This window comes from Siphateles boraxobius, unplaced genomic scaffold (genome assembly GCF_051911475.1).
Source record: "Siphateles boraxobius isolate OS27281-9 unplaced genomic scaffold, OSU_SipBor_1 6, whole genome shotgun sequence".
Taxonomy (NCBI): Eukaryota; Metazoa; Chordata; class Actinopteri; order Cypriniformes; family Leuciscidae; genus Siphateles; species Siphateles boraxobius.
The window spans coordinates 11,490,558-11,513,651 of record NW_027509186.1 but is presented as its reverse complement, the minus strand read 5'-3'; the positions used below and the strand labels follow the sequence as shown (position 1 = coordinate 11,513,651).

The 23,094-nt window shown below is 37.2% G+C and overlaps 1 protein-coding gene and 1 long non-coding RNA gene across 5 annotated transcripts in view; one reads left to right on the top strand and one right to left on the bottom strand.

Moving 5' to 3' along the window:
* ece2b (endothelin converting enzyme 2b) overlaps positions 1-21,576 on the bottom strand; it is a 78,548-nt gene extending 56,972 nt beyond the window's left edge. The window contains exons 1-2 of one of the 4 annotated variants that reach the window (XM_077207681.1): positions 21,388-21,576; positions 21,219-21,299 (exon numbers count right to left, since the gene is read on the bottom strand). In XM_077207681.1, the coding sequence (XP_077063796.1) occupies positions 21,219-21,251 (33 nt within the window). In that variant the 5' untranslated portion in view covers positions 21,252-21,299; positions 21,388-21,576. Of the gene's footprint in view, positions 1-7,827; positions 8,054-21,218; positions 21,300-21,387 lie in introns of those variants that run through there. The other 3 variants (XM_077207683.1, XM_077207684.1, XM_077207682.1) reach the window with 3 other exon arrangements.
* On the top strand, positions 3,712-12,252 carry LOC143715861 (uncharacterized). Its single transcript, XR_013195905.1, has 2 exons — positions 3,712-3,849; positions 12,116-12,252. It is a non-coding gene; the product is annotated as an uncharacterized LOC143715861 (long non-coding RNA).
* Positions 21,577-23,094: the final 1,518 nt, after the last annotated feature.

The following is a 23,094-nucleotide window of genomic DNA, read 5'->3' as shown; positions in this document are numbered from 1 at the left end:
AAGTGAACTATCACTAATTAAATCAATATGTTCTATATCCTTTCACCGGCTGTTTGACTGTATAGAGAACTCTCCAATCAGAAGCCTTCAGCAAGAACAGCTGAGGTCATGTGGGGTCATCAGGACTCAAAGAGCGAGAGGACATGTGTGCACCACGACAAGGAAACACAATGACACACAAACAATAAACAGCAATATGGAGATAATAATAGAGAACACTTACAGTACATGCATATGGAGGTCATGAAACAAGCTGTAATTGTTATTTACGAAGGCCTTTTTAAAGCCTTGACGCAATAGGAAAAGTGAAGGTCTCTTTACATAAGCCTTGATAATTTTAAAGGTGAACATGATATATTATCTAAACATATTCCAGTGTTATGAAACCGAGGCTGGAGTTTAAATTCAAGGTCCTTGAATATTTTAATCCGACATCAAAGCTGGTTCGGATTTCACATGTAAAATAAATCTGCATGTGCTCAGATATCACTAAAATATGAGTGTCTTTTAGTGAAAATATACCGTAGGGATGAAACAATCAAAACATTCTGACTGATATGATAAACCAATAATTTACAAATGATATAAAAAAAAAAAAATCAATCCATTTTAAATGTATATAAAATAGACAATCCAAGTTAATTTAGGCATCACAAGATTATGTATGTTATGAAAAAAAGGAAATTGCTAAAGACTACATTTCACAGTGTAATATGAATAAATATTAATAATATATTATTAAAAATATATAATATTTAAACAACCAATTAAAGACTTACCTTTACAGAAAATCCTGATGTTAATGTTTATCATATCTTAAAGTCACCATGTTATCAAAATGGACAAATTCTTATTTTTTATGGAATAATGCAGTAATTATTATAAATTATATATCCGTGCACATCAATATTTTTGTCAACATTTTTGTGCCCTCATAATCTTAAATCAAAATAAGTTCCCCTCCCTCTTCTATGATGTGTTTACTGGCGTGAGCCTTGTCTGTGTTATCTTTGTGTCATGTCTCTATGTTTGTGTTGTGTGTCAGCACATGGCTTTGTCTTTGTTTGTGTTTGCCATGTGCTGCTCTTGTTCCGCCTCCTTGTTTCCCGTTTCCTCGCCCCCTTGCTTACTCCTTGTCTAGTCCTCGTTTGCTTGAATGTTTTCACCTGATCCTCATGTGCTGTTCCCTTTATATTGTGTCTCTTTCCTTCATGTTTTTGCTGGTTTGTTGTGTATGGTTCTCACAGATATTGTCAGTCAGTGGCAGTGCTAGATTTAGTTTTCTTGTTTGATGATTTCCTTTTTGTTAAATTCCAGTTTTTCTTTGTTCCTGTGTTTTTAAGTCTAGTTCTAGTCTTTATTTTTATTCTAGTTCTCTCAGTCCTTGGTTTTGCTTTCTCTTGACTTTTTTTCTAGTTCCCTGCAAGGTTGCAGTCTTGTTTATTTATATTTGTTTAAGTTCCAGTTACTTATTTCTAGAAATTATTTACTTTATTTTTCCCTTTTGCTAGCTTCAGTTATTTAGCATATTTTGTGTTCGCTAGTCATCGTTGTCTGTTTTTGTTTCTGTTATCTCTTGTCTTGTTTCTTTGAGTCTTGTCGTGTGATCCCTGCCCCGCATCCAGTTCTACCCTGATCATCGACTCTCCTGTCCTGGTAAACCACTCTAGTGCTGGTTACATCTCACCTATGTCAAGCCTCTAAATAAAAACAAGTCCCACCCTACATTTGTTCTTGTTCGAGAAGCAGAAGGGAAGAAAATATATTATAGTTTTGAATTTTTTTTGCAAATATAGCGAGTTGAGATTTAACCACTTAATATATTAACATACTCATTAGTTATTTTAAATATTACATTTCAGTGAGCAATAGATGATGGAAAATCTTTCTAAGGCAATATGACCATGCACAATAAAATATCCAATATATACACTATATGGTCAAATGTATTGATACCTGACTATTACAGCAACAGGGACTGTAATGGCATTCTAAATACATAGACATTAATATGGGGTTGGCCCCTCCTTTTGCTGAAGCATTACAATTACCCCTTACTGGAAGTAAAGGGCCTAGCCCAGCCCCTGAAAAACAGCCCCACACCATAATCCCTCCTCCACCAAACTTTACAGTTGGCACAGTGCAGTCAGGCGGGTAACGTTCTCGCCCATCAGACTGCCAAACAGAGAAGTGTGATTGGTCACTCCACAGAACACGTCTCCACTGCTCTGGAGTCCAGTGGTGGCATGCTTTACACACTCCATCCGACGCTTGGCATTGCACTTGTTTATGTGAGGCTTGCATGCAGCTGCTCGGCCATGGAAACCCTTTCCATGAAGCTCCCGCCACACAGTTTTTGTGCCGATTTTAAAGTCAGTGGAAGATTTCAGCTATGGTATCAGCGTTGACGACTTTTACGTACTTCAGCCCTCGGTGACCCCGCTCTGTGACTTTACGTAGTCTTTCGCTTGTGAATAAGTTGCTTCAGTTCCAAAAACGCTTTACTTTCCAATTATAAAACTTAATGTTGAGTGCGGAATATCCAGCAGGGATGAAATTTTATGCACTGACTTATTGGAAAGGTGGCATTCTATCACAGTACCACGTCTGAATTCACTGAGCTCTTCAGAGCGACCTACAAATGTTGGTGAATGCAGACTGCATGGCTAGGTGCTTGATTTGGTACACCTGTGGCAATGGGTCAGACTGAATTCAATAAAATTAAGAAGCGTGTCCCAATACTTTCCTCCATATACTGTATATCTTATGCAAATCAAGGCCAGTGCATGTTAGCCAATCAGAAAATGTTCTGATTGTATGAGATGCAGGAGATGAATAAATCATAACAGAACTCGTTTACATATAATATTACTTAAAGGTGCTCTAAGCGATGTCGGGTGACGCGACTTCTTGTTGACGTTTAAAGTATTGTCAAACAAAATGAAGGCTAGCTAGACCCTCCCTCCTCCTCATCCGCGCACTAACCCCCCAAAATCCTTCTTGTCGGTTATTGGCGGTGGTGGTGCGGGTTAGCCCAGTTTGTTTTTGTTGCCGTTTGTGGAGCCTGGGGTGTCTGCAGAGACTGTGTTTTTTTACAGTGTGTTCAGGGGACAGGCAGCTAGCGGATAGTGAGGAGATGTTTACTGTATGTGACAAAACATGTTTTGGCCTAAAAAACGCGTGACATCGCTTAGAGCACCTTTAAAGATACAATAGCAAAAAAAGATTGATGTAATTCTAAGAGGAAAAAATCGCCCGTATGTGTAAGTTGACGGCCAACAAGAAACCTACGGTGAGATGGAGACTCACTCATGAGAGCGAGACGGAGAAAAAGAGTAGCCTTACGAGGGGAAGGGAGAGGTTTTCCCAAGTTCCAGGAGTGGTGCGGACCTTTCTCTGTGCGGAATGTGATTGTTTGAAATGGTTTCCTGAGGAGTGTTTTTGAAAGGAAACAGCTCGGAGGGGGGAAGGCTGGCATAGCCCAACCTCTGCCCCTGAAAGCTAGAAATACCCTCACACTCTTGCCCCAAGAAACCCACCCAAGCCAAGCCAAAGCCACCTTGAAGGGAGGGAGCCCCAGCTATACAACAAACTCTCTGAACGGTTATTAAGAGACTAGCGGGGCCACACACGTTTTAATCAGCCCTCAGAGACCATCCGAAGGAAAGATGAGGTAACAAAGCCTGCTTTGAACAGCCAGCATGGGCATTACTCGATCCAAGTGAGAAGAATACAGAAGAAGGGTGAACAGAAAGGGTGGAAAACAGCGCAAGTCCGTGAGCCAGGCCATCATCGTTCTGCAGTCGTCCAAATGAAGGTGCTCAGACATTCTGTCGCCAGCAGACGTGGGTGAGGTCCAAGTACAAATAATCACATACACATACATAATTACACACACAATATACATTGTCTGACTTGCTAAAAGATGAGTGCACTCGCAGACGAATGATGACTGCAAATATTGTTCATGCAATAATAGGGCTGCATGATTTAGGGAGGAATCTAATTAGGATTTTTCTTATAAAAATTGTTTGTACGGCTATACAATTTGGCCAAGATTTCGTGATTATATATCACTATGGCTATAAAATGATGATAATAATAATAATGTATTACTATTATTATTTTTAAATAAAAGAAATAAAACATACTAAAATAAAAAAACAAGAAATATTACTATTGAAATGTTTCACTTTAAACAATTAAGAAAAATATTGTATAATAATACAATTTTATTTTACATTACAGCTGTAAATATTACTTTTCTGACTGGAAAACGTATAAAACATGTGTATGTATGTATATAATGAAGTTTGGAAAGGGTTTTTAGAGGAAGTGAGTGACACTTTCCAGTTTGATCAGGGCTTTGAGGTGTGACGCACACACACACTCAATCTGTAAAATCTTAACAGCAAATGTCAGGACTTAAGTGACCTTGCCTGATCATTTGAGGAAGTGGAATTCCTCGCAGGGTGTGGATTACACAAACAAAACACACATACGCACGGAAAAACATTGCCTCGCCGAAAGTGGATATTGAGCAGCTGGGAAAGCTCTGATAAATGAGATGACACCAGATCTGTAATTAGGCCAGTGCTCTACAGAGAAGTGAACTCACAGCAGGGCTGCTCGATTATGGCAAAAATCATAATTACGATTATATTTGGTAAATATTATAATCACGATTATTTAACATTATTATTGATCGGCGAAAGGATCAAAGTCTTATTTCATGATTTGAGTAATTTTAAATATCAGCGAGATTTCACAATTATCGATACTTCCGAAAAAAACTAATACTAGGTTAACTAATGTAAGGAAAAGTAAACAGTCAGCAATACAATAAGAACAAAGAAACTAATTACAAACAAAACGGACAACAGAACAAAAATACAAATTAAATAAACAGTGTTTTAAGTTTTAGAGTAGTATTCAGAATTTAATAATCAAATGTAAAATAACACTGCTTATGTGGCAAGTAGCCATGTAATAAGTGGGATAATCTAAATCCAGCCGGTTTTTATTGCAGAATAAACCCGGCAGGGTGATCAGGACCCCGACTGGATGTACATTATACTGCATATAACACTGCATGGTCTTACAGTACACATTAAATATAGACTCATCCTTATTGAAGCTACGTTATTCAGTGTCCTTTGTCATCTGTTGTTCGATTATCATTAATGACAGACTGCAGCAGATTTATTAGGCTGCTGTCACTTTAAGATCTAATGTTACACACAAAGCCCTTTTGCTTTTCCGCATTCGACTCCGACTCGGAGTGCACACAGAGAAAGCCGCCCGGGGAACAGTGTCTCTTTTGCAGCTTAATTGGCTTTTTTAACACTGTTTAATATCAAACACGTGACTGCATTTTACAACACTCACTTATTTGGCTGATTTGGATGTTAAGTTAAGGCGTTTAGGGAGGAACGAAAGCGCACCGCTGTGAAGGAAAGGAAGGTGCGCTGGACGGCACATTAATAATTTTTACCTCGATTATCTTGTTTTCATAATCGTTGGAACCCAAAATCGAAAATGAATGACTTTTGTGTTCTTCATGTTTTTTTGCTTTTGTGTTCTTCATTTTTCTTCAGGCTTTTTGAACTATTTGCACCTCAAGGTATTGTAGCATACTATTAAATGGAATAATATTCAGTTTATAAGATTATATTTAATAAAATCATAAGTGGATCAAATCAAATTTGGCGCATTTTTCCCACTTTTCTAACATCTAACTATTCCTTCAAATTAACGCCTCTCCTAGTTGATCCGCAAGGGGAAAAGAGAAAAGAATGAGTTTGGAAAATGGTGGATTCAAAGTCAGTCACAACAAAAGCCCACACCACTGATCCTGTTATACAATGAGTTTCTTTTGTAACTTTGTCTCAGTCAGATAATGGTGAACAGGGTTAATGAAAATAGCCTCTGTCAACAAGGTTTTGCACTTAGTGTAAATAAATACTCACTTCATGCTTTTATTAAAATCATTGTGTTACAAAGATAAACTAAAATCTTATGGGTTTGGAATAATGTGAGGGTGAGTAATTAATGACAGAGTTTTAATTTTTGGGTGAACTATGCCTTTAAGTATCCCTATGGCTGATTTCTGTGCCACTAATGATACCAAGTTCAATCAAACACACACACAAAGATTTTTCCATACCAAAATATGGATAATCCCTGTCTGTGCAAAACTCTCCACCACTTGTGTTATAGGTGGTTGTTAATGTGATCCAAGTGTTTTTTTGGTGTGTTTCTATTTGGTTGTTTTTACATTGTTCTAAATAAAACAGCTAATAAGTTAAATCTAATCAATCTAATAACGTTATTTTCAGCTATGCTCTGTCAAAAGTCATAAATCAACTGGTGAGGGGTGACCAGAGAAGAACAGTGCTTCATCTTTAAAGTGGGAATATTCTCGCCGATATGTTTGCTTCTGCTTCATCTTTTTATATAACTTTAAGATTTGATGATTCACTTATTATTCTCAACAGATTGTCCCGCCCCAAACTCGCACCACTGGACCACTCAAAAAACAGAAATATGTTGTTTTTTTTTTAAACAGTCACAGTTTTTCAGGAAGTTAACCTACCAATGGTTTACAGTCGGTACACATAACACCTTCCTTATTGTAACGTAATTCTAATAAATGCTACAAATCTAATAGAGCGAATGAGGAAGACGAGGGTAAGAGTAAAACAAGGGTAAGAGCAAAACAAGGGTAAGAGAGCAAATGAGAGAGAGAAAGAGAGAGAGACACACATTTACACTGCTGGCCCGAGCTCTCAGTGGTGACACGAAACGGAAGTCAGGGTTCAGCAATCTCCTTTTCCTCTTTTCTTCAATTCATGACCTCTCTCCACACTCCGACAGCGAGACCCGCTCAATAACTCACACATGTACACAAACTACCACAACACACACACCTGTTAATGCAGACTGAGCAAACCACTAATTATCTCTTAGACATATCCTCAGACACGTTGTTGTATCCAAACAGTGACTGTTTTTGCTCAGCAAGACAGATCAACATCTTTTGTGGTTCTTGAAACAAAGTTCCTGTGAAACATTCCTAAACATTACCATTGACTACAGCCACAATCAGAGGGGAAATGTTTGGATGAAATGATTGTTATTCAAGCCACTGACCCAATCCTTCCCATAGGAAAGAAAAACAACAAAAAATATGTATATCTTTGCCACGAAAAAAATAAATGATTAATTCGTATTTACTAATACATCAGCACGTTTTACTCATTCGTTCCCTCGTTTTAAGTACATCGTGCATATGATATGATAATTAATTCCCTCGTTTTAGTAAATCATTGCCATGTTGTAATAATTTGTCGAATTAGTACAATGTGGCCATGATTTACTAAAACGCGAAAATAACTTTTTACTTGATGGTTACACCACTTGACATTTTAGCATATTTACACATTTATAGAAGACTGTATACACATTGACAGATATAAAATTTCTAATAACGTTTTAATTTAGATAGATTAGCTATTTAAATAGATTAGCTATTTAATTTTGATTTTCTTTTAAACTAAGTTTTTTCTTCTGGCTAATTGACCCAGATGTTATTTAGACTAAATGTATATTGATGTACATGCTGTGCACCAAATGTAAATAGCTAAAAAATTGTATCTTGTTTACATAAAGTGCAAATGGCGATAAACGCAATGCACATAAAGTTTAACTAAGCTATTTGTGCTAAGTGTAAATTTTCTGAGTAAAAGTGGGCAGAAACACTGCCATAAAGATAATGAAACAGCCCGTAGTAAACACATATAGCTTTACTTGTGCATATATTCTCACCATCTCTGTTAAGTCAGCAACGGCTGCGCCCCGGACAGCAGGAAAACAAAACAATAAATCAATCCCTCATTCAACACGCTGCATTTTACAGAACTGAGAACAAGCACTGTAACGTACCTCACACGCCACAAACTCATGAAAGACACTGCCTTCCCCCTCTCATTTCCTTTTCTCGTCTCTTACTCTGGTGGTGGCCTCCGTCACAGAGAGACCATAAACCGCGAGCAGAACGCTTTCAGACAGGGGAGGGAGGGAAGAATGAACACGCACACAAACAATTCATGCAGGGGAGTTTGGAAATCACAGTCAGGAGGGTTTGTGAGGGTAGGAAAGGGTTAGAGACACAAAAAAGGGGATAAGAGAGAATCAACAGGGGAGTTCTCTGAAGGGATGAAGATAGTGGGAAAAGTAAACAGTTTCGTCTATGCAAAATGCCTGGGGCGGCTGCTTGTTTCATTCCACATTATGACAAAATACAGGAAAGTTCCTTATGAATTAATGTAACACCCAGGGAAAGAGAGAATTCAAAATAGGAGCTTTGACCTAATGTTTAGCACATGCTGACACATTGAGCCCTGGTGCGCCTATGGGAAACAAACGTTTAAATCTTGCTCGCAACATTAACATTAACATCATCTGCCAGGCAACAATTTGAAGCTCCTAATGGGACAAGGTGATGTTAAAAAATTCAAGATGGGAGGTACAATTTCTCTTTTGAGTTACTCCTGCGCTTGCGTTGCATTCGCTCTCAGAACTTTTGTGATGGAAATAATATGAGGTGGGAGGAAAAGCTATATTTTAGTAACAGTTTTGCCACAGAACGCAAATGTTTTACTAGCGAATGCAAAGTTTCTCGGGAAACACAATAGTACTGCGTAAGAACAAACGTTTTGCGAGAAAACATTTTTGCGATTGAACACATTACTTTTGTGAGAGAAGTCGGCATGAAATGAAAATTAGCTATTTTGAAAATGCATGTTGTAGATATTTTGTGACTGATTCATTCTTGTCTGTTTTTCAATGTTTATCAATTGGTGAAAGGGAAAGTTCTCTGACGTACGCCAAATTTAGCCCACTCCACATTTTGTAATGCAATCCCGACATCTCAAAATCCAATCAACAACCGATGAATAAAACTAAAGATATTTTGAAGAACATGGGTAACCAAACGGTTGATGGACCCCATTGACCTCCATAGTATGAAAAAAATATATTATGGAAGTCAATGGGGTCCATCAACTGTTTGGTTACTGACATTCTTCACAATAACTTTTTATAATAATTTTTTGTGTTCAGCAGAAGAAAGCAATTCATTCAGATTTGAATCAACTTGAGCGTGACTAAATGATGACAGAATTTTCATTTTTGGGTGAACTATCCCTTTAATGTAATGATGTTTGCCCACTAAAATGCTACAAAAATAGGGATAGTTTAGCCAAAAAACAAAAATTTTGCAATAATTAATTCACAATTTGAGACATGGCGCTTATGTAGGCAACTCAAATCAAAAACTTGCTTGCAAAAATGTTCATCCCCCAAGTCAAAAAGTCTGATTGTTTAGAAAAGAAACAAGCCACATGGGTTGAGGTATCATTCATGTATGTATAATTTCAAACCTGTATGATTTTCATTTTAAAGTTGAACACAAAATGATATATTTAGCAGAATGTTCATTTTGCCCTTTTCTATACAATCCAAATGGTTGGAGACTATTAGCTATCAAGCCCGTAAAAGGTAAAAATATCCCCATAAAAGCATTGGAAAATGAATGACTCATGCACTTTAAATCTAAATTTATACTATATTTCTGAATCATTTGTTTCAACATCTCCATTAGTGTTTCACAGAAGAAAGAACGTCATATGTCTTGGAAATGGCACGAGGGTGAGTTTTTAAAAAAATGTGAGAAAAAGGAAATAACAGCCAAAATAGCATGGACTCCACCATCTCGCAGTTTATAGAGTAACATACATTTACATCAAGCTATTTAGAGTATCCACAGATTTCGAGGCATACCCTGTAAAAACAAACCGCAACCCTTCCTTTCCTCTGTACATATTCGCTCCACAGTAACTCCCATTCAAAATCGGCACACCACCTCCTATTCCCAGTCCTCTGACCGCTCATTCATAGGGACTTCATTCAGGATGACCGCTCAGAGTGTGCTAACACTTCTGCGCCGTTAGAGGGGGCTTCCATTGTGGCCGGTTAAAGGGTACAAGGACAGAGAGTCGTTCTGTTGCGGTACAAAAGGCCATTCTGTTCTGTGCCGGCAGCCCAACATGCCCTGAAGTAGTTAGACACTTGAGCGCACTTCACACGAGCCCCCCTTCCACTGTAAACCAATACACACAATGTATGTATGACCTGCTGATAGCAGCTTTTTTAATGAAATATTGTTTTTGACAATCAAGTCAAAGTGAAATGCCATCTGCAACTCATTTAACAGGACTAACAGGAATGCAAGATGTTGTAGAAAGCAGGGCTGGATTTAATTTCATTTGCAAGGAATTGATTAGATCATAATAGTGGGTGTTTTATAATAGAACGGAGGCAGGTTGTTTGAAGGGAGGAGTCTAGAAGTAAGCGAGATTGGTGACATCAGTTGTATCACAGGTGGAACAAGTTATTAGGCAGACAAACAGTTATGGAATACCATGCACTGGTGAATCATTCACAAAAATCTAGGAATTTTTATTAAGGAAATAAACATGGTAATTATTAATTTCATGTTGACTGTAGAGCTTGGGTCAATTTGACTTATTGAATGAAAATAGGTGGAAAGATAAAAAGAAACTTAAAAATATACAATCATTGTTGCCTAATTCTGATTTAAAATATAATTTAAAATGACTTGTAGTATAATTTCATAGATAAAAATCATATTGAATTAGAAGAACCTTCTGATTTGTCTTCATTATACATTTTAATATATATATATATATATATATATATATATATATATATATATATATATATATATATATATATATATATTGTCACTGTTTAAACCAAGTCTCAAACCATTTAGCTCTTTTGTTTAATTAATAATTACACTAATAAAATAAGCATATTTGTTACACTGATCGTGTGATCACCTTTGTACATGCTCGATAACATTATCATCCAGATTCAACCCAACCTGTGTAGTACATGCAGCTTGAGTGCTGCTAGTGAAATGGTAAATAAACCAAATACTAAAGAGAAATGGTATCTGTGAAAATACCATACCATATAACAGCACCCAAACTGCTCTCATCAGAGTTTGATAGGAGTATAAATTACTTGCTGATCTGATCATGGTTGTATATCTATTTTAGTATTACTGGACCTCAATGCAGCCTTTGATACTATTGACCACAATATTGCTTGAAAATTATGTTGGCATTAGTGGAATGTCATTAGCATGGTTTAAATCTTATTTATCTGATTGTTGTAGTCAGATAATAAATAAAGATGAATCACAAGTTCAGTATGGTGTACCACAAGGCTCAGTACTAGGACCGTTGTTTTTCTCTGATGATGCTTAGCTCTACATTTCTTTGAGGTCTGACAAAATCTACCAATTCTCCAATGGAAAAAAAACAGAGGTCTTAATTATTGTACCAAAAACCTTAATTATTGTAATAGCATAGAATATAATCTGTCTCTTGATGGATGTACTGTCAAGGTCTTGGTCTTCAGATAGGAACCTGTGTGTGTGCTATTCAATAGCTATGTGTGTGCTATGTCATCTGAAAGTCACATTTCTAGTATTTGTAAAACAGCATTTTACCATCTCAGAAGAATTACTAAATTATAACATTATCTCTTAAAATCCAAAAAGCTACTTCACGCATTCATGACCTCAAGACTAGATTCCTGTAATGCATTACTGCAGGTTTATTCAACAAACTTCAACTAATCCAAACTGCAGCCGCAAGAGTGAAGTTTCAGTCAGAATGGTTTATATTAAATTTGATGTTTTATAATAAATTAGAGGTACATTTTTATTTTATTTTCCAACATGCCAAGAGTATATTAAATGTATTTCCAGATTTAAAAGTGGCTCAGATCTGAACTGAAAATATCAGATTCAATATGATCTTTGCTGATCACACATGGAAAAATTGCATTTAAGCCATGTTCAACAGCAGTGTGAATGCAGCCATTAAGGGTAATAAAGGCATCTGCTTATGAGTATGTACATTCTCTTTTCCATTTTCTATGCCACCCTCGGTTTGAGTGTGTCATCGATTAAACGAAAAGAACCACTCAGTGTGTGTGTTTTTGTGTGTTTCTGAGAAAGAGAGAGAGTATATTCCCCAGGGTGCCCGAATGACGTCACCCATCTGGGCATCAAGGTTACCTCACTCCCGCACGCAGACTGTGAGAGGAAGAAGGGAGGAACGGAGGAAAAACAGAAGGAAGGAAGGAAGGAAGGAAGGAAAAGAAAAGACAGTGGAGAGAGTGCAAAGAGTTTTGATTGGTTTGCAATGATACTGTGCTCTTTTTCTTTGAAACAGATTACCAAAAGATTCAGTTGCACTTGAGCATCAAACAATGATTTTAAAAAAAACACACAAACTGTTGACCAACGCACATTTGAAAGGAACATTTAGGACTCATAATAAGCAAATTATGCAAACACATACAGCTTTCCTCCGAGCTGGAGTGGTAATGCACCACAGGAATCATGGGAGGGAGCCTTCCGAACGTCACACTCCGCTCTAGAGCTGTTCTTCACAGCGTATCGTCATCTATTAACTGCTTACTTCCTGTCTTCCTGTGGATTTCTGCCTGTGCAACCCTGACAGACTTCAAATAGCTTCCCTCCTGTTGTCTAAGCTTTCACGCAGGTGTGTGCGCACAGAAAGCTTACACTGCAAAACACATTTTCTAAAGTAGTTTTGTACAGTTGTCCAGTACAAATCTAAACACAATAAAACAACAAGTTAAATCTACTTGAGATGAAATAATCTGTACGATACTTTCTTTCGGAGAATAATAATAACAATGTGTGAAGAATACAATTTTATTCATATAGCGCCTTTCATACATTACATGCAGCTCAAAGTGCTTCACATATCCGAATACATTTTTAATTAAATGTTTTTTTTTTTCATCCTGCAATTTTTTGCCAAAGATATTTTTCTTGTTTAAGAATAAAACTGAAGTAAAGCCAATTAATTAAAGATATATTTTGTGAAAATAAATATGAGTGTCCTATAGATTTTGATTCTCATGTATCTTGTTTAGATTATAGGGCTGTCAAACAAATCATAATCGAAATGAGCAGTTTATCCAACTGTAAATGACAAGCTTTAAATTAACGGGAGGATGTGATTAAGAGGAAGAGGAATTGAGTTCTTCACAGTTGACAAAGAGAGATCGCAGCAGGCAAAGCCAAATCTCTCTCTCTCTCTCTCTCTCTCTCTCTCTCTCTCTCTCTCTCTCTCTCTCTCTCTCTCTCTCTCTCTCTCTCTCTCTCTCTCTCTCTCTCTCTCTCTCTCTCTCTCTCTCTCTCTCTCTCTCTCTCTCTCTCTCTCTCTCTGCCAGGTCTCAGGTACTGCAGTGCAGAGCTGGCAGAATGTTAAACAAGCCAATAATGGCAACATGGAGGAATAATAGGGACACAGAGAAATCAAATAGAAAGTTAAGAGAAGGTATAAAGTGAGCAAAGAGGGTAAAGACAACAGGGGGCAAAGCTGAAGGACAAATGCTGATGATAAAGTAGCTGGTTTGAAAAGATGAAAGAACGACTTGACAATCAGGACAGATGGCCCATAGAAATCAATAGTGAGTCTTTTTACTGTCTTAACCTACATATTCTTTTTTAATAGCTCAAAAAATCATAATTAACATTGAAGTATCTGGTTAATACTTCATGGGTTTTCCTAATCTTATAAGAACTGTTTGTAAACAGAATATCAACTTGATAACACACTTTATTTTTTATTTTTTACATTACTTATGTCTGGAGGCTCAGAGACGCCAGATAAGCATAAATAAATGCAATGAATTTTCACACCGACTGATGTAAAAGCTGAAAAAACACTTTTGACAGTGTTTTTTTTTTTCAATTCATTTTTCTACAGAAGCAGATGCAAGATCACTATATTTGATAATAGTTGTTTTTCTGAGAAGTCTATTTTCTGAAACAACACAGGATTAATGCTTCAGTAATGTCTCTCAAGTGAATTTTGATTAGGTCAGAGGAACAAATTAAAATAATTCGAAGGGAACATAAGAGGTTAATTGCACAATTACTATCATTATCTACATACATCCATCACTAGGGCCTCTGGGAAGCAAAACAACTGGAAAGTCAATCTTAAAAGGACATGAAGGTTAATACGCATATACGTGTTTTCATAAAATTTAATTAAAATCTTTGCTCCGCTTCTGAAACGATATCACCATCCTAGACTATTAAAAAATAAAGTTTCCAATTTTTGTATAATTTTATTTTTTTACTGCTAGTTAATGCTTACTAAAGGTCATGCAAACGAGAGTCACAGCTCAGATCAGCAGCAGGAGTCAGATTTCACATCACTTTGCCCATTTCACCTCACTCTAGGCTGACAAAACCATGGCAGAAGATTTGGTTTCAAAGTCAAATGTAAGTCAAAAGCCTATTTAAGCTTTGAGTTTGTCATTGTACTGTTTTGTTGTTGTGTTTTCCATTAAGAATAATAAGCAATATAAAATTGATAAGACCTCAAGAAATTGCTGCCCCCGAATTGGCGCCAATTCAAATGCGAAATTAAAATGTGCGCAGCCACACAGGCATTCATAACATTGCTCATTCACTGGTAAGAGATTTAAAAGCGAGGTGGAAAAACTCCAACATCTCCAAACTCCGTCCCCGCCCCCGCTATATTTTCTATAGCGTTCTGGTCAGGGGACTGGGACGGTCATGGCAGAAGCTTCATTTTGTGCTCAGTAACACATTTATGTGTTGATTTAGATGTTTGTTTTGGATCATTCCCCAGCAGGGGATTTTTATTGAAACCCTCCCAAACAACATGTGGTGATGTAGGGATTGCTTGATTTTTTTAAGGCTTTCTGACCCCCAAGACTTAAATAATCTCTGCAATTCTCCATCTGTGATCCTTGGAGAGTCTTTGGCCACTCAAACTTTCATCCTCACCGTGCATTAGGATTATAAAAACATTAATATAATATTAATCATTTTATATCAATAATACAATAATTAATATATAAACTTAATTATTGCCTTGATGGTGGAAATGGGGATTTTCAATGTTGTAGCTATTCTTTTACAGCCACTTTCTATTTTGTGATGGTCAACAATCTTTTGATGCACATCAGAACTATATTCTTTGGTTTTACTGGTTTGTGATGATGGATGATTAAGGAAATTTGGCCTTTGAGTTTCTTCATTTATTTTTTCTTCATTCAATGTAAGTATTAATGGGAATAGAGATATTTTACTGATAAAAAAATTATAGGGGTGACAATAATAATTAAGGCCAACGTGTTTTGGAGGAAAACATTTATTTCATAATGTGATTTTCCCCCTAGAATGAAAGATTACAACTTGAACATTTATTGTTGCAACAGGATCATTAGAAAAATGTTCCTCTATCTACAGTATATATACTGTATGTATGTATTTATGTATATTCATACATAAAGTACAGTATATATATATACAGTATAAACAGTAGATAGAGGAACATTTTTCCAATGATCCTGTTGCAACAATAAATGTTCAAGTTCCAAAATTGTATGTGTGTCTGATTTATTAGCAATACATTATATTATTGCCCATTGGCTATTAAGATATCGACATTTGCCATTTAAAAAACAGAGGTCGACCTCTAGCCTAGAAATCCAGTATTGTGACTTTGTATACCAAATGTTCAAAAAGACCTTCTCTAAGGAACATCAGATGGTGACTGGTGGATTGCTAGATTGCTGACCTTAACTTGGACCCTGAACACACACACACACACACACACACACCGGTACAGATGGAGTCTTGGCGTAGACAGGAAAGTGTGGCCATCTCCCTCCTCTCACACACCCAATGGCAGGATGTACCCGTGCACTAGAGCCCTGAGCAGTGCTTCAGGGGTCACGCAGGGGATGACTAGAGAGTGCACTCCACCTCCAGAGAGCTTAACAACCAGCCTTTCCCACAGCAAGCCCCACCCTGGAGTCTCCCTCTCTTTCTGATCTGGAGCCAGTGCTGTGTTCTCTCCAACGATGGTTACGGTTTGGATCGGGATTTGACAAGCCGCTCCTACATTAGACCGAAAGGGCAACTGCTCAAAAAATCTTTTTATTACTACTACCATACCACAGTATGCAGTGCTAAGCCTAAAATGGTACCATGTTGGGATAAAGACAACACTATTCCAGATAACTATGGGTTCATTTTCAGAAAGCGTTGATGGAGATAGTGTGCATGAAGCATAAACATGCAAACAGGATGATGCTGGTTACATAACATCTGTATCTACACAACCAAATAATCCAATAACTGTCGACACAAGCCAGTGCGTCTCTGGCCATAAAAAATCAGTAAAGCTTGGCCGAAAGTTTACAGCAAGCTTCTGGAAATTACAAAGCAATAGCATTGCTATTTAAATTTGCACAAAAAAAAACTGACGCTGGTACTATTACCATGATGCACAAAGTGCAGAAACACAGAGGAAGTAGAAGATAAGATGAAGAAGTAAGCTATCAGCGGCCTTGCACACTAGAGTTCAATCTGAATCAGAGAACACTGCAAATTTGGGGAGAAATTTTTGATGCAAAGTAGCATCCGATATGAATGTCAGAGAGTGGTGGGTAAGTGCTTTTAGAAAACGCAATTTGCCATATTCTTGTTTCACGAAACCATATTGCATATAATCAGATATAGTATTGAATATGTGTATTTGGCGTGCTGTCCAAGTATTTTGTCCAAGGAGAGGGCTTCGAGCCTGGAATTTGGCCTGAATCCAGATCTCTCTTCCCACAACACCCCCCTAATCCCTGGCTGGGATAGGAATAATGGAGAGTGAGAAGTTGGGGTGGAGGAGGGATGCAGGAAAAACTATGGTGGAACAGAGGTCAGTCGGCTCTATACACTCTAAACAATGCTGGGTTGTTTTAACCAAACTTTGGGTCAAATATGGACAAACCCAGCCACTGGGTTAAATTTTTACATTTCATTTTTAACCCAACATTTGGGTTTGTCTACATTTGACCCAAAATTGGGTTAAAACAACCTAGCATTTTTTAGTGTGTAAGCCTCTTCTCGTGCTGAATATCTGAACATGCTCCTGAACTTTTTTAATAAAACATTATATAATTGTTATAATTATTGACTGTCTCGGATCTTTCCACATACTAAAAACTGATATATTCATTCCTATCTGCCAAAAACATCTTGAAGGCATAATCAACCCAAAAATTAAAATGATCTCATTCTCTACTCACTCTATGTCAATCGAAACTTGTATGACTTTCTTTTTTTCTGTAGAACATAAAAGAAGATATTTTGAAAAATGTCTCAGCATTTTTTTGTTCATACAATGAAAGTCAATTTGGTCCATAACAACATTATATTTATTAACAAAATATCTTACTTTCATTACATGGGCAAAAACAGTGGAAACATTTAGTGGAAGAAAGATAGTCAGGATGAGTAAATTATTAATGAAATTTACATTTTTGGGTGAACTATGAAACCCGAACTCATGAGAAAACGTAACTATTTTACGTTTTGGCAAATTGGTTGTGAATTGGTATACATTTTTACGGTTTGGGTCTAACAATACACATACTAATTTGTTCCCTCGTTTTGAAACTAAAACAAGGGAACAAATTATTATATTGTGCACATGATTTACTTAAAACAAGGGAACGAATTAGTCAAACGTGCTGACGTATTAGTAAGTCGTGGAAACGATTTGTTAATTCGTGGCCACGACACACACACTTTTTCCCATATGTCATGTGTGGCGCTCCGTAATACAAAAATGTACGATTTTTAGAAAAAAGGCTTAGCAGATTGTATGAAATTGTATGAATAAAATTGTACGAAAACATACCAATTCACCACCAATTCGCCAGAAAGTAAAATAGTTACAAATTGCCATGAAAGTGTGCTGGAACTATCCCGTTAACCTAAAATCCCAGGACTGATGGACAGTGAAACCATGTCTAGCTACAGTATACCATTCAGATATACTGAACTCTGTGAACCGATCTACAAACTGCATCGGTTCCAAATTATTTGCTAAATTTTTATACTTAATTGAAAGTGAAATATTCATTTATCAATTTAAAAGATTTCATTTAGACATTTTACTTTTAGCAGACACTTAACCAAAGTGACTTAAAAAACAAGAATAAGAGCATTTAAACAATAAGCCCGCAATAATAAAGGCCATCATTCACTAAAATAAAAAGGGTATATGCTGTACATTCAATATGTTCAGGAGTAATACTGAACTAGTGGCTTTTCTTGACAGGAACAGTGGTGAAGTCATTCATCATTTTTTATATAACATAAGCACACCGTGTGCAAACACAGTGTACGCCATGCATCAGTCTACAAATAAATAATCTTGCAGATCCGGATAACAAAGTAGTGGAAATGACTCCCGTTCTGCAAGCGGTAATTGATTTACAGCATATTGAACTGGGCTAATTAGAGCAGCTCCACCGTGACCTCGAGCACTCCTCCCTAATGAGGGAACAGTGTGCCTTCACATCTGCTCGAGGTACATTCAATTCACAGAAATTAGTTGCACTTATTAGTGGTGATTGCTAAGTTCTTCAAAAAACCCTTTTTCTTAGTTTTAACGCTTCAGCGAGTCCCACACTATTTAAGCTACAGACATGAGTGATACCTGAAATCGTGTGGGCTGTTTAGGAGGGGTGTGCTGTGATTAGACGTACGATTTTTACTTGACAGACAATAAATTAAGCATAAAATTCCAGTAGACTTTAAATATATGAGAGATCTGAACCATATCCAGGGACCAGAATAGTGGGTTCCCACACCTTTAGATGTTTTTTTTAAATAACGGTTTTACTGAAATGTATATATTAGTGTATATTGACTGTAGGCTTATCTGTGATTTTTAGATGAGGGAAAAGTGTTTAAGGCTGTTCTGCTTTCAGCTTTGCTGCACCAAATGATTGGAATGTGTTACAAAATCACTGAAAATAGAGAGACGAATTCAATCTCTGCTATTTTAAAATATTATTAGGGAGCTTTCGGTTACTATTTGTAAATGCTTTGACTAATCCCTTTTTCTTTGTTTTATATTTTGATTTATTGTATTTGTACAATGTCTGTCTGTATGTTCTCCAGGAGATTATTCTCCTGCCGGGCTGTTGTAAATAAGAATTCGTTCTTAAGTGGCATGTCTGGTTAAATAAAGGTCAAATAAGATAAGATAAGAACTTGAGCCAGTAAGGATCCATTAAGCAACAACTTGGCAACATCATAGCAACTATCAGATCAGCCTAGCAACCACATAGCAATGTGTGACAACCACTTAAAACACCACCGTTACTGTACAGAACCTCGCTGGCAAGCGCACACAATGCAGTTTTTAACTTAAAGTCCCCCTGTAATCAATAGTTTTATCTCTTAAAACTCATATTTGATCACCAAAATTACATATTTAAAAGTGTTTTCCTTATAAAAAAAGCTTCATGCCTTAAATTAGCTCGAATGTAACTTTACACTCTTGCCTCGTTTTGTATACAAGGTTCTATAAATATGCAAATTAGCCCCGCCTCCACTCACTCACAGCATCTCAGAGATCCACTCCTTGACTATCTCGATATGTTTGTGACATCAGAAACACCAGCGATTTCAAACCACGTCTTTGAGACTGTCTTTGATTCACTGCAGTTTTAAGGAGAAAATTCTCTGCAATGATGTTGAAAAAACACCACATAGACATATAAACAACATTGAAAACTTGATTTTGACCACAGGGGGACTTTAAGTAGTTACTTCTACCTGAGATTAAAATTAAATTATTTTGTGAAGGTAACCCGTTACCATATCGTGCGCACTTTTATTTATGTCGAAAACCGTTTTGATTACTTGAATCACTATATGTTTTATTAAAAACGACCATATTTGAGAAAAAAGTCGAGTAGTTTGCATTCCTGGATGTTACTGTCTGCTTTTTAGCATTTCTTTTGCAAAACATTTGACATAATGTAAACTGACTGGAATAGGAATTTGCGCTCTGGCGAATTGGCGCACTGCATCTGTAACTGTTAACCCCGCCTACTTTGATTTGATTGGCATCTAAATAATTTCAACAGTGACGAGCAGAACAGAATGAAACGAGTCCCCCTTAATGTCAATGGTGGTTACAGTTACGGTTACGGTTGATGGTTCAACCTAATATATTCAGATTGATTCTGTAGTATTAAGTGTGCATGCAAGGTTATCTGACCATTTTGCAGTGTGCGTGTAGTCATACAGAGTTTTGCAGGAGCACCACTCACAATTTTAAATTAGTCCATGTTTTGTTTTATCATATCTACATTACTCAAACGACACGACTCTAATTTAAAAATAAAAAAATTATAATAAAACCGCATGTTTCGCATCGTTTTACTGAAGGAGAGCTCGCGCGAGAATGGCATAGTCCTACCTGTTACAGTAGGCTACAACTATACTCGCGCGACCCCCAGTTGCCATGGTAGCGTACGCCAGTCTATAAAGCGCTGTGCAACTCAAGATGCTCTCGAAACCACTCCCTGTAAACAAACGAGCGAAACCTCGAACATACAAAGAGTCGAGGAATAAAAACCAGTTCGTCTGGAGTTGGGGAGCAGCTGTTCTACAGTAACAAGGAATCTGTGTTATTCTAGAAAACCAACGAGTTCGGCATGTCGTGTTGTCTTCGGGGAATAGTTTATGGTTTCAGGGAATCTACAAACGTTACAAGAAATAGTTTGTTTGTGATAGAGAGCAGCTCTATAGCGATGTAACATTTCAGCCCCACGAACATGTTGACGTACATCAACTGTTTATTAAAAAAAATGCTTTTTATGGAAATAAGATGCAAAAAAGATCCTTTGTGCTCACTGAAACGCGGAAAAGAGTGTGGAAACCAGGAAACACAAATACAATAAAACGTTGGTTAAAAATAAACAGTTTGTTGCGTTATACAAGAGAAGAACATCATTTGTCATGAGTTTCGTTACATCAGTCATTGCGCAACCGAAGTGTAAACATCAAAAAACAGACGCGCGATAACCATGATGTGGTGCATCTCCAAATGTGCACAATTTGCCTTTTTACGTGCCAATAATCAATTTAAAGCAGCTTCAATCAATTCGCCCAACGACACGGCTTGCAGACTTGTGATGTGATAAAAAAATAAAATCAAAAAAGCATCAGTGCGACTCACGTTATTTCGTAAATCTTGCAGCGCTACACTCATCGTGCAGCATCGGCGCTCCGCACGCGACTAAGCCATCATCCCTCGCGCCTGAAACAAACATGACCCGTGAGAGTTAAAACCATCGTTCATCCAGTCGCAGGCGCTATTAGATTTTGAAAACAGACGTTTACCCTACCGCTGTACGTTTTCAGAAGACGGCGCGCATTATGGGTTGCTGTGCCACCGTCAACGACAAGCAAGTCCTATGCTCTGTGTGTTACAACATAGAAAGATGTCTGTGGGAGATAGATAGCGATCAGCCTGTGCGCTCTCTCTCTCTCTCTCTCTCTCTCTCTCTCTCTCTCTCTCTCTCTCTCTCTCACTCATTCCCCCGCCCCTTACGCTCTCATGCGCGCCGGCTCCGATCTCGATCTCCTGCCGCATCTGTATGGATGGAGGTGATGCTGACGCTGTCATAAGCATCAAGAGAGATGATGAGCGCTAATAGCCTCTTCATGTAGGCTACTCTAAAAAAAAAAAAACATTTTCCCCTGTATATAGTTCTTGAGTTGCCATATGGTTCTTTGGAGTTTAAAACGTCTTGACGTTACATTATAGATTCTCCACTGGTTTATAGTGCTAGATAATTTTCTAAAGAATTGTGTGTTTTTTTAAAAAGTTATTCGAATTTATAAAGTCGCTTCCATGTGTAACACCATTTAGCTTCTGATATAAAAATATTTCATTCATCGATCTATCGATCTATCTATCTATCTATCTATCTATCTATCTATCTATCTATCTATCTATCTATCTATCTATCTATCTATCTATCTATCTATCTATCTATCTTTCGATCTATCTATCGATCTATCTATCTATCTATCTATCGATCGATCTATCGATCTATCTATCTATCTATCGATCTATCGATCTATCTATCTATCTATCTATCGATCTATCTATCTATCTATCTATCTATCTATCTATCTATCTATCTATCTATCTATCTATCTATCTATCGATGAAGAGTGTATCTAAAACGACATAATAAAAAATGCATAAATACAACATATAAAATACCAACATAATATATTGACATTATTTTGCTGATATTATTTTTCTATTCATGTGCCTCGTAATCTTTAATCAAAATAACTTCCCCTCTCTCTTGAAGCTCATCTCTTCTCTTCTCCGATGACGTGTTTACTGGCGTGAGGGCGGAGCAACCTGTCACTCACATGAGATCCACCAATAGCAAACCACAACCATCCAATCAATACCCCATGGACAGAATCAAATCCCGCCTTACTTTTGTTTCTTGTTCGAGTAGCCGTTACATTCGGATATGCGTCACAATCGCAACTTCTGTTTCATATCAACTTTAATGCTGGCCCCGGGGTTATGAGAGCCTGATCGATGGGTTCCCACGTGAAGAAATAGACATAGCTCAGCGCTGGATCTCGAAGCTGATTGAAAACATATGTTTTAAATGACTTGAGCCTGGGTAGGGTTATGTAACAGATTTGAGCCTCTCTCTCTGCTTCTCTCTCTCTCTCGTCTAGGAATGAACGCAAATATCTCTGCATCTTGGAGCCCACCCAACCCCTTTATCGTTTAAATGAAATGGAAACTGCAGTAAAGTTCTGGCCCAATATCAGAAAGCAGTTTAGACTGATTAGCTTTTACACAAGACGAAGATACAGAGACTGAGGTTTCTCAAGTGTATCCACCAACTGAGTTTCACCGTTGTCTGAATCCATCCTTTATTGTCTACTACTCTTTGAAAATGGCATGAGAATCAGTATATACAATGCAACAATATGAACGTGCCTTTCTGAGTCTTGAAAGTGGTAGTTGCATGTCAATAGAGACAGAAAAATGATAACTGCGTCGGGCTGAA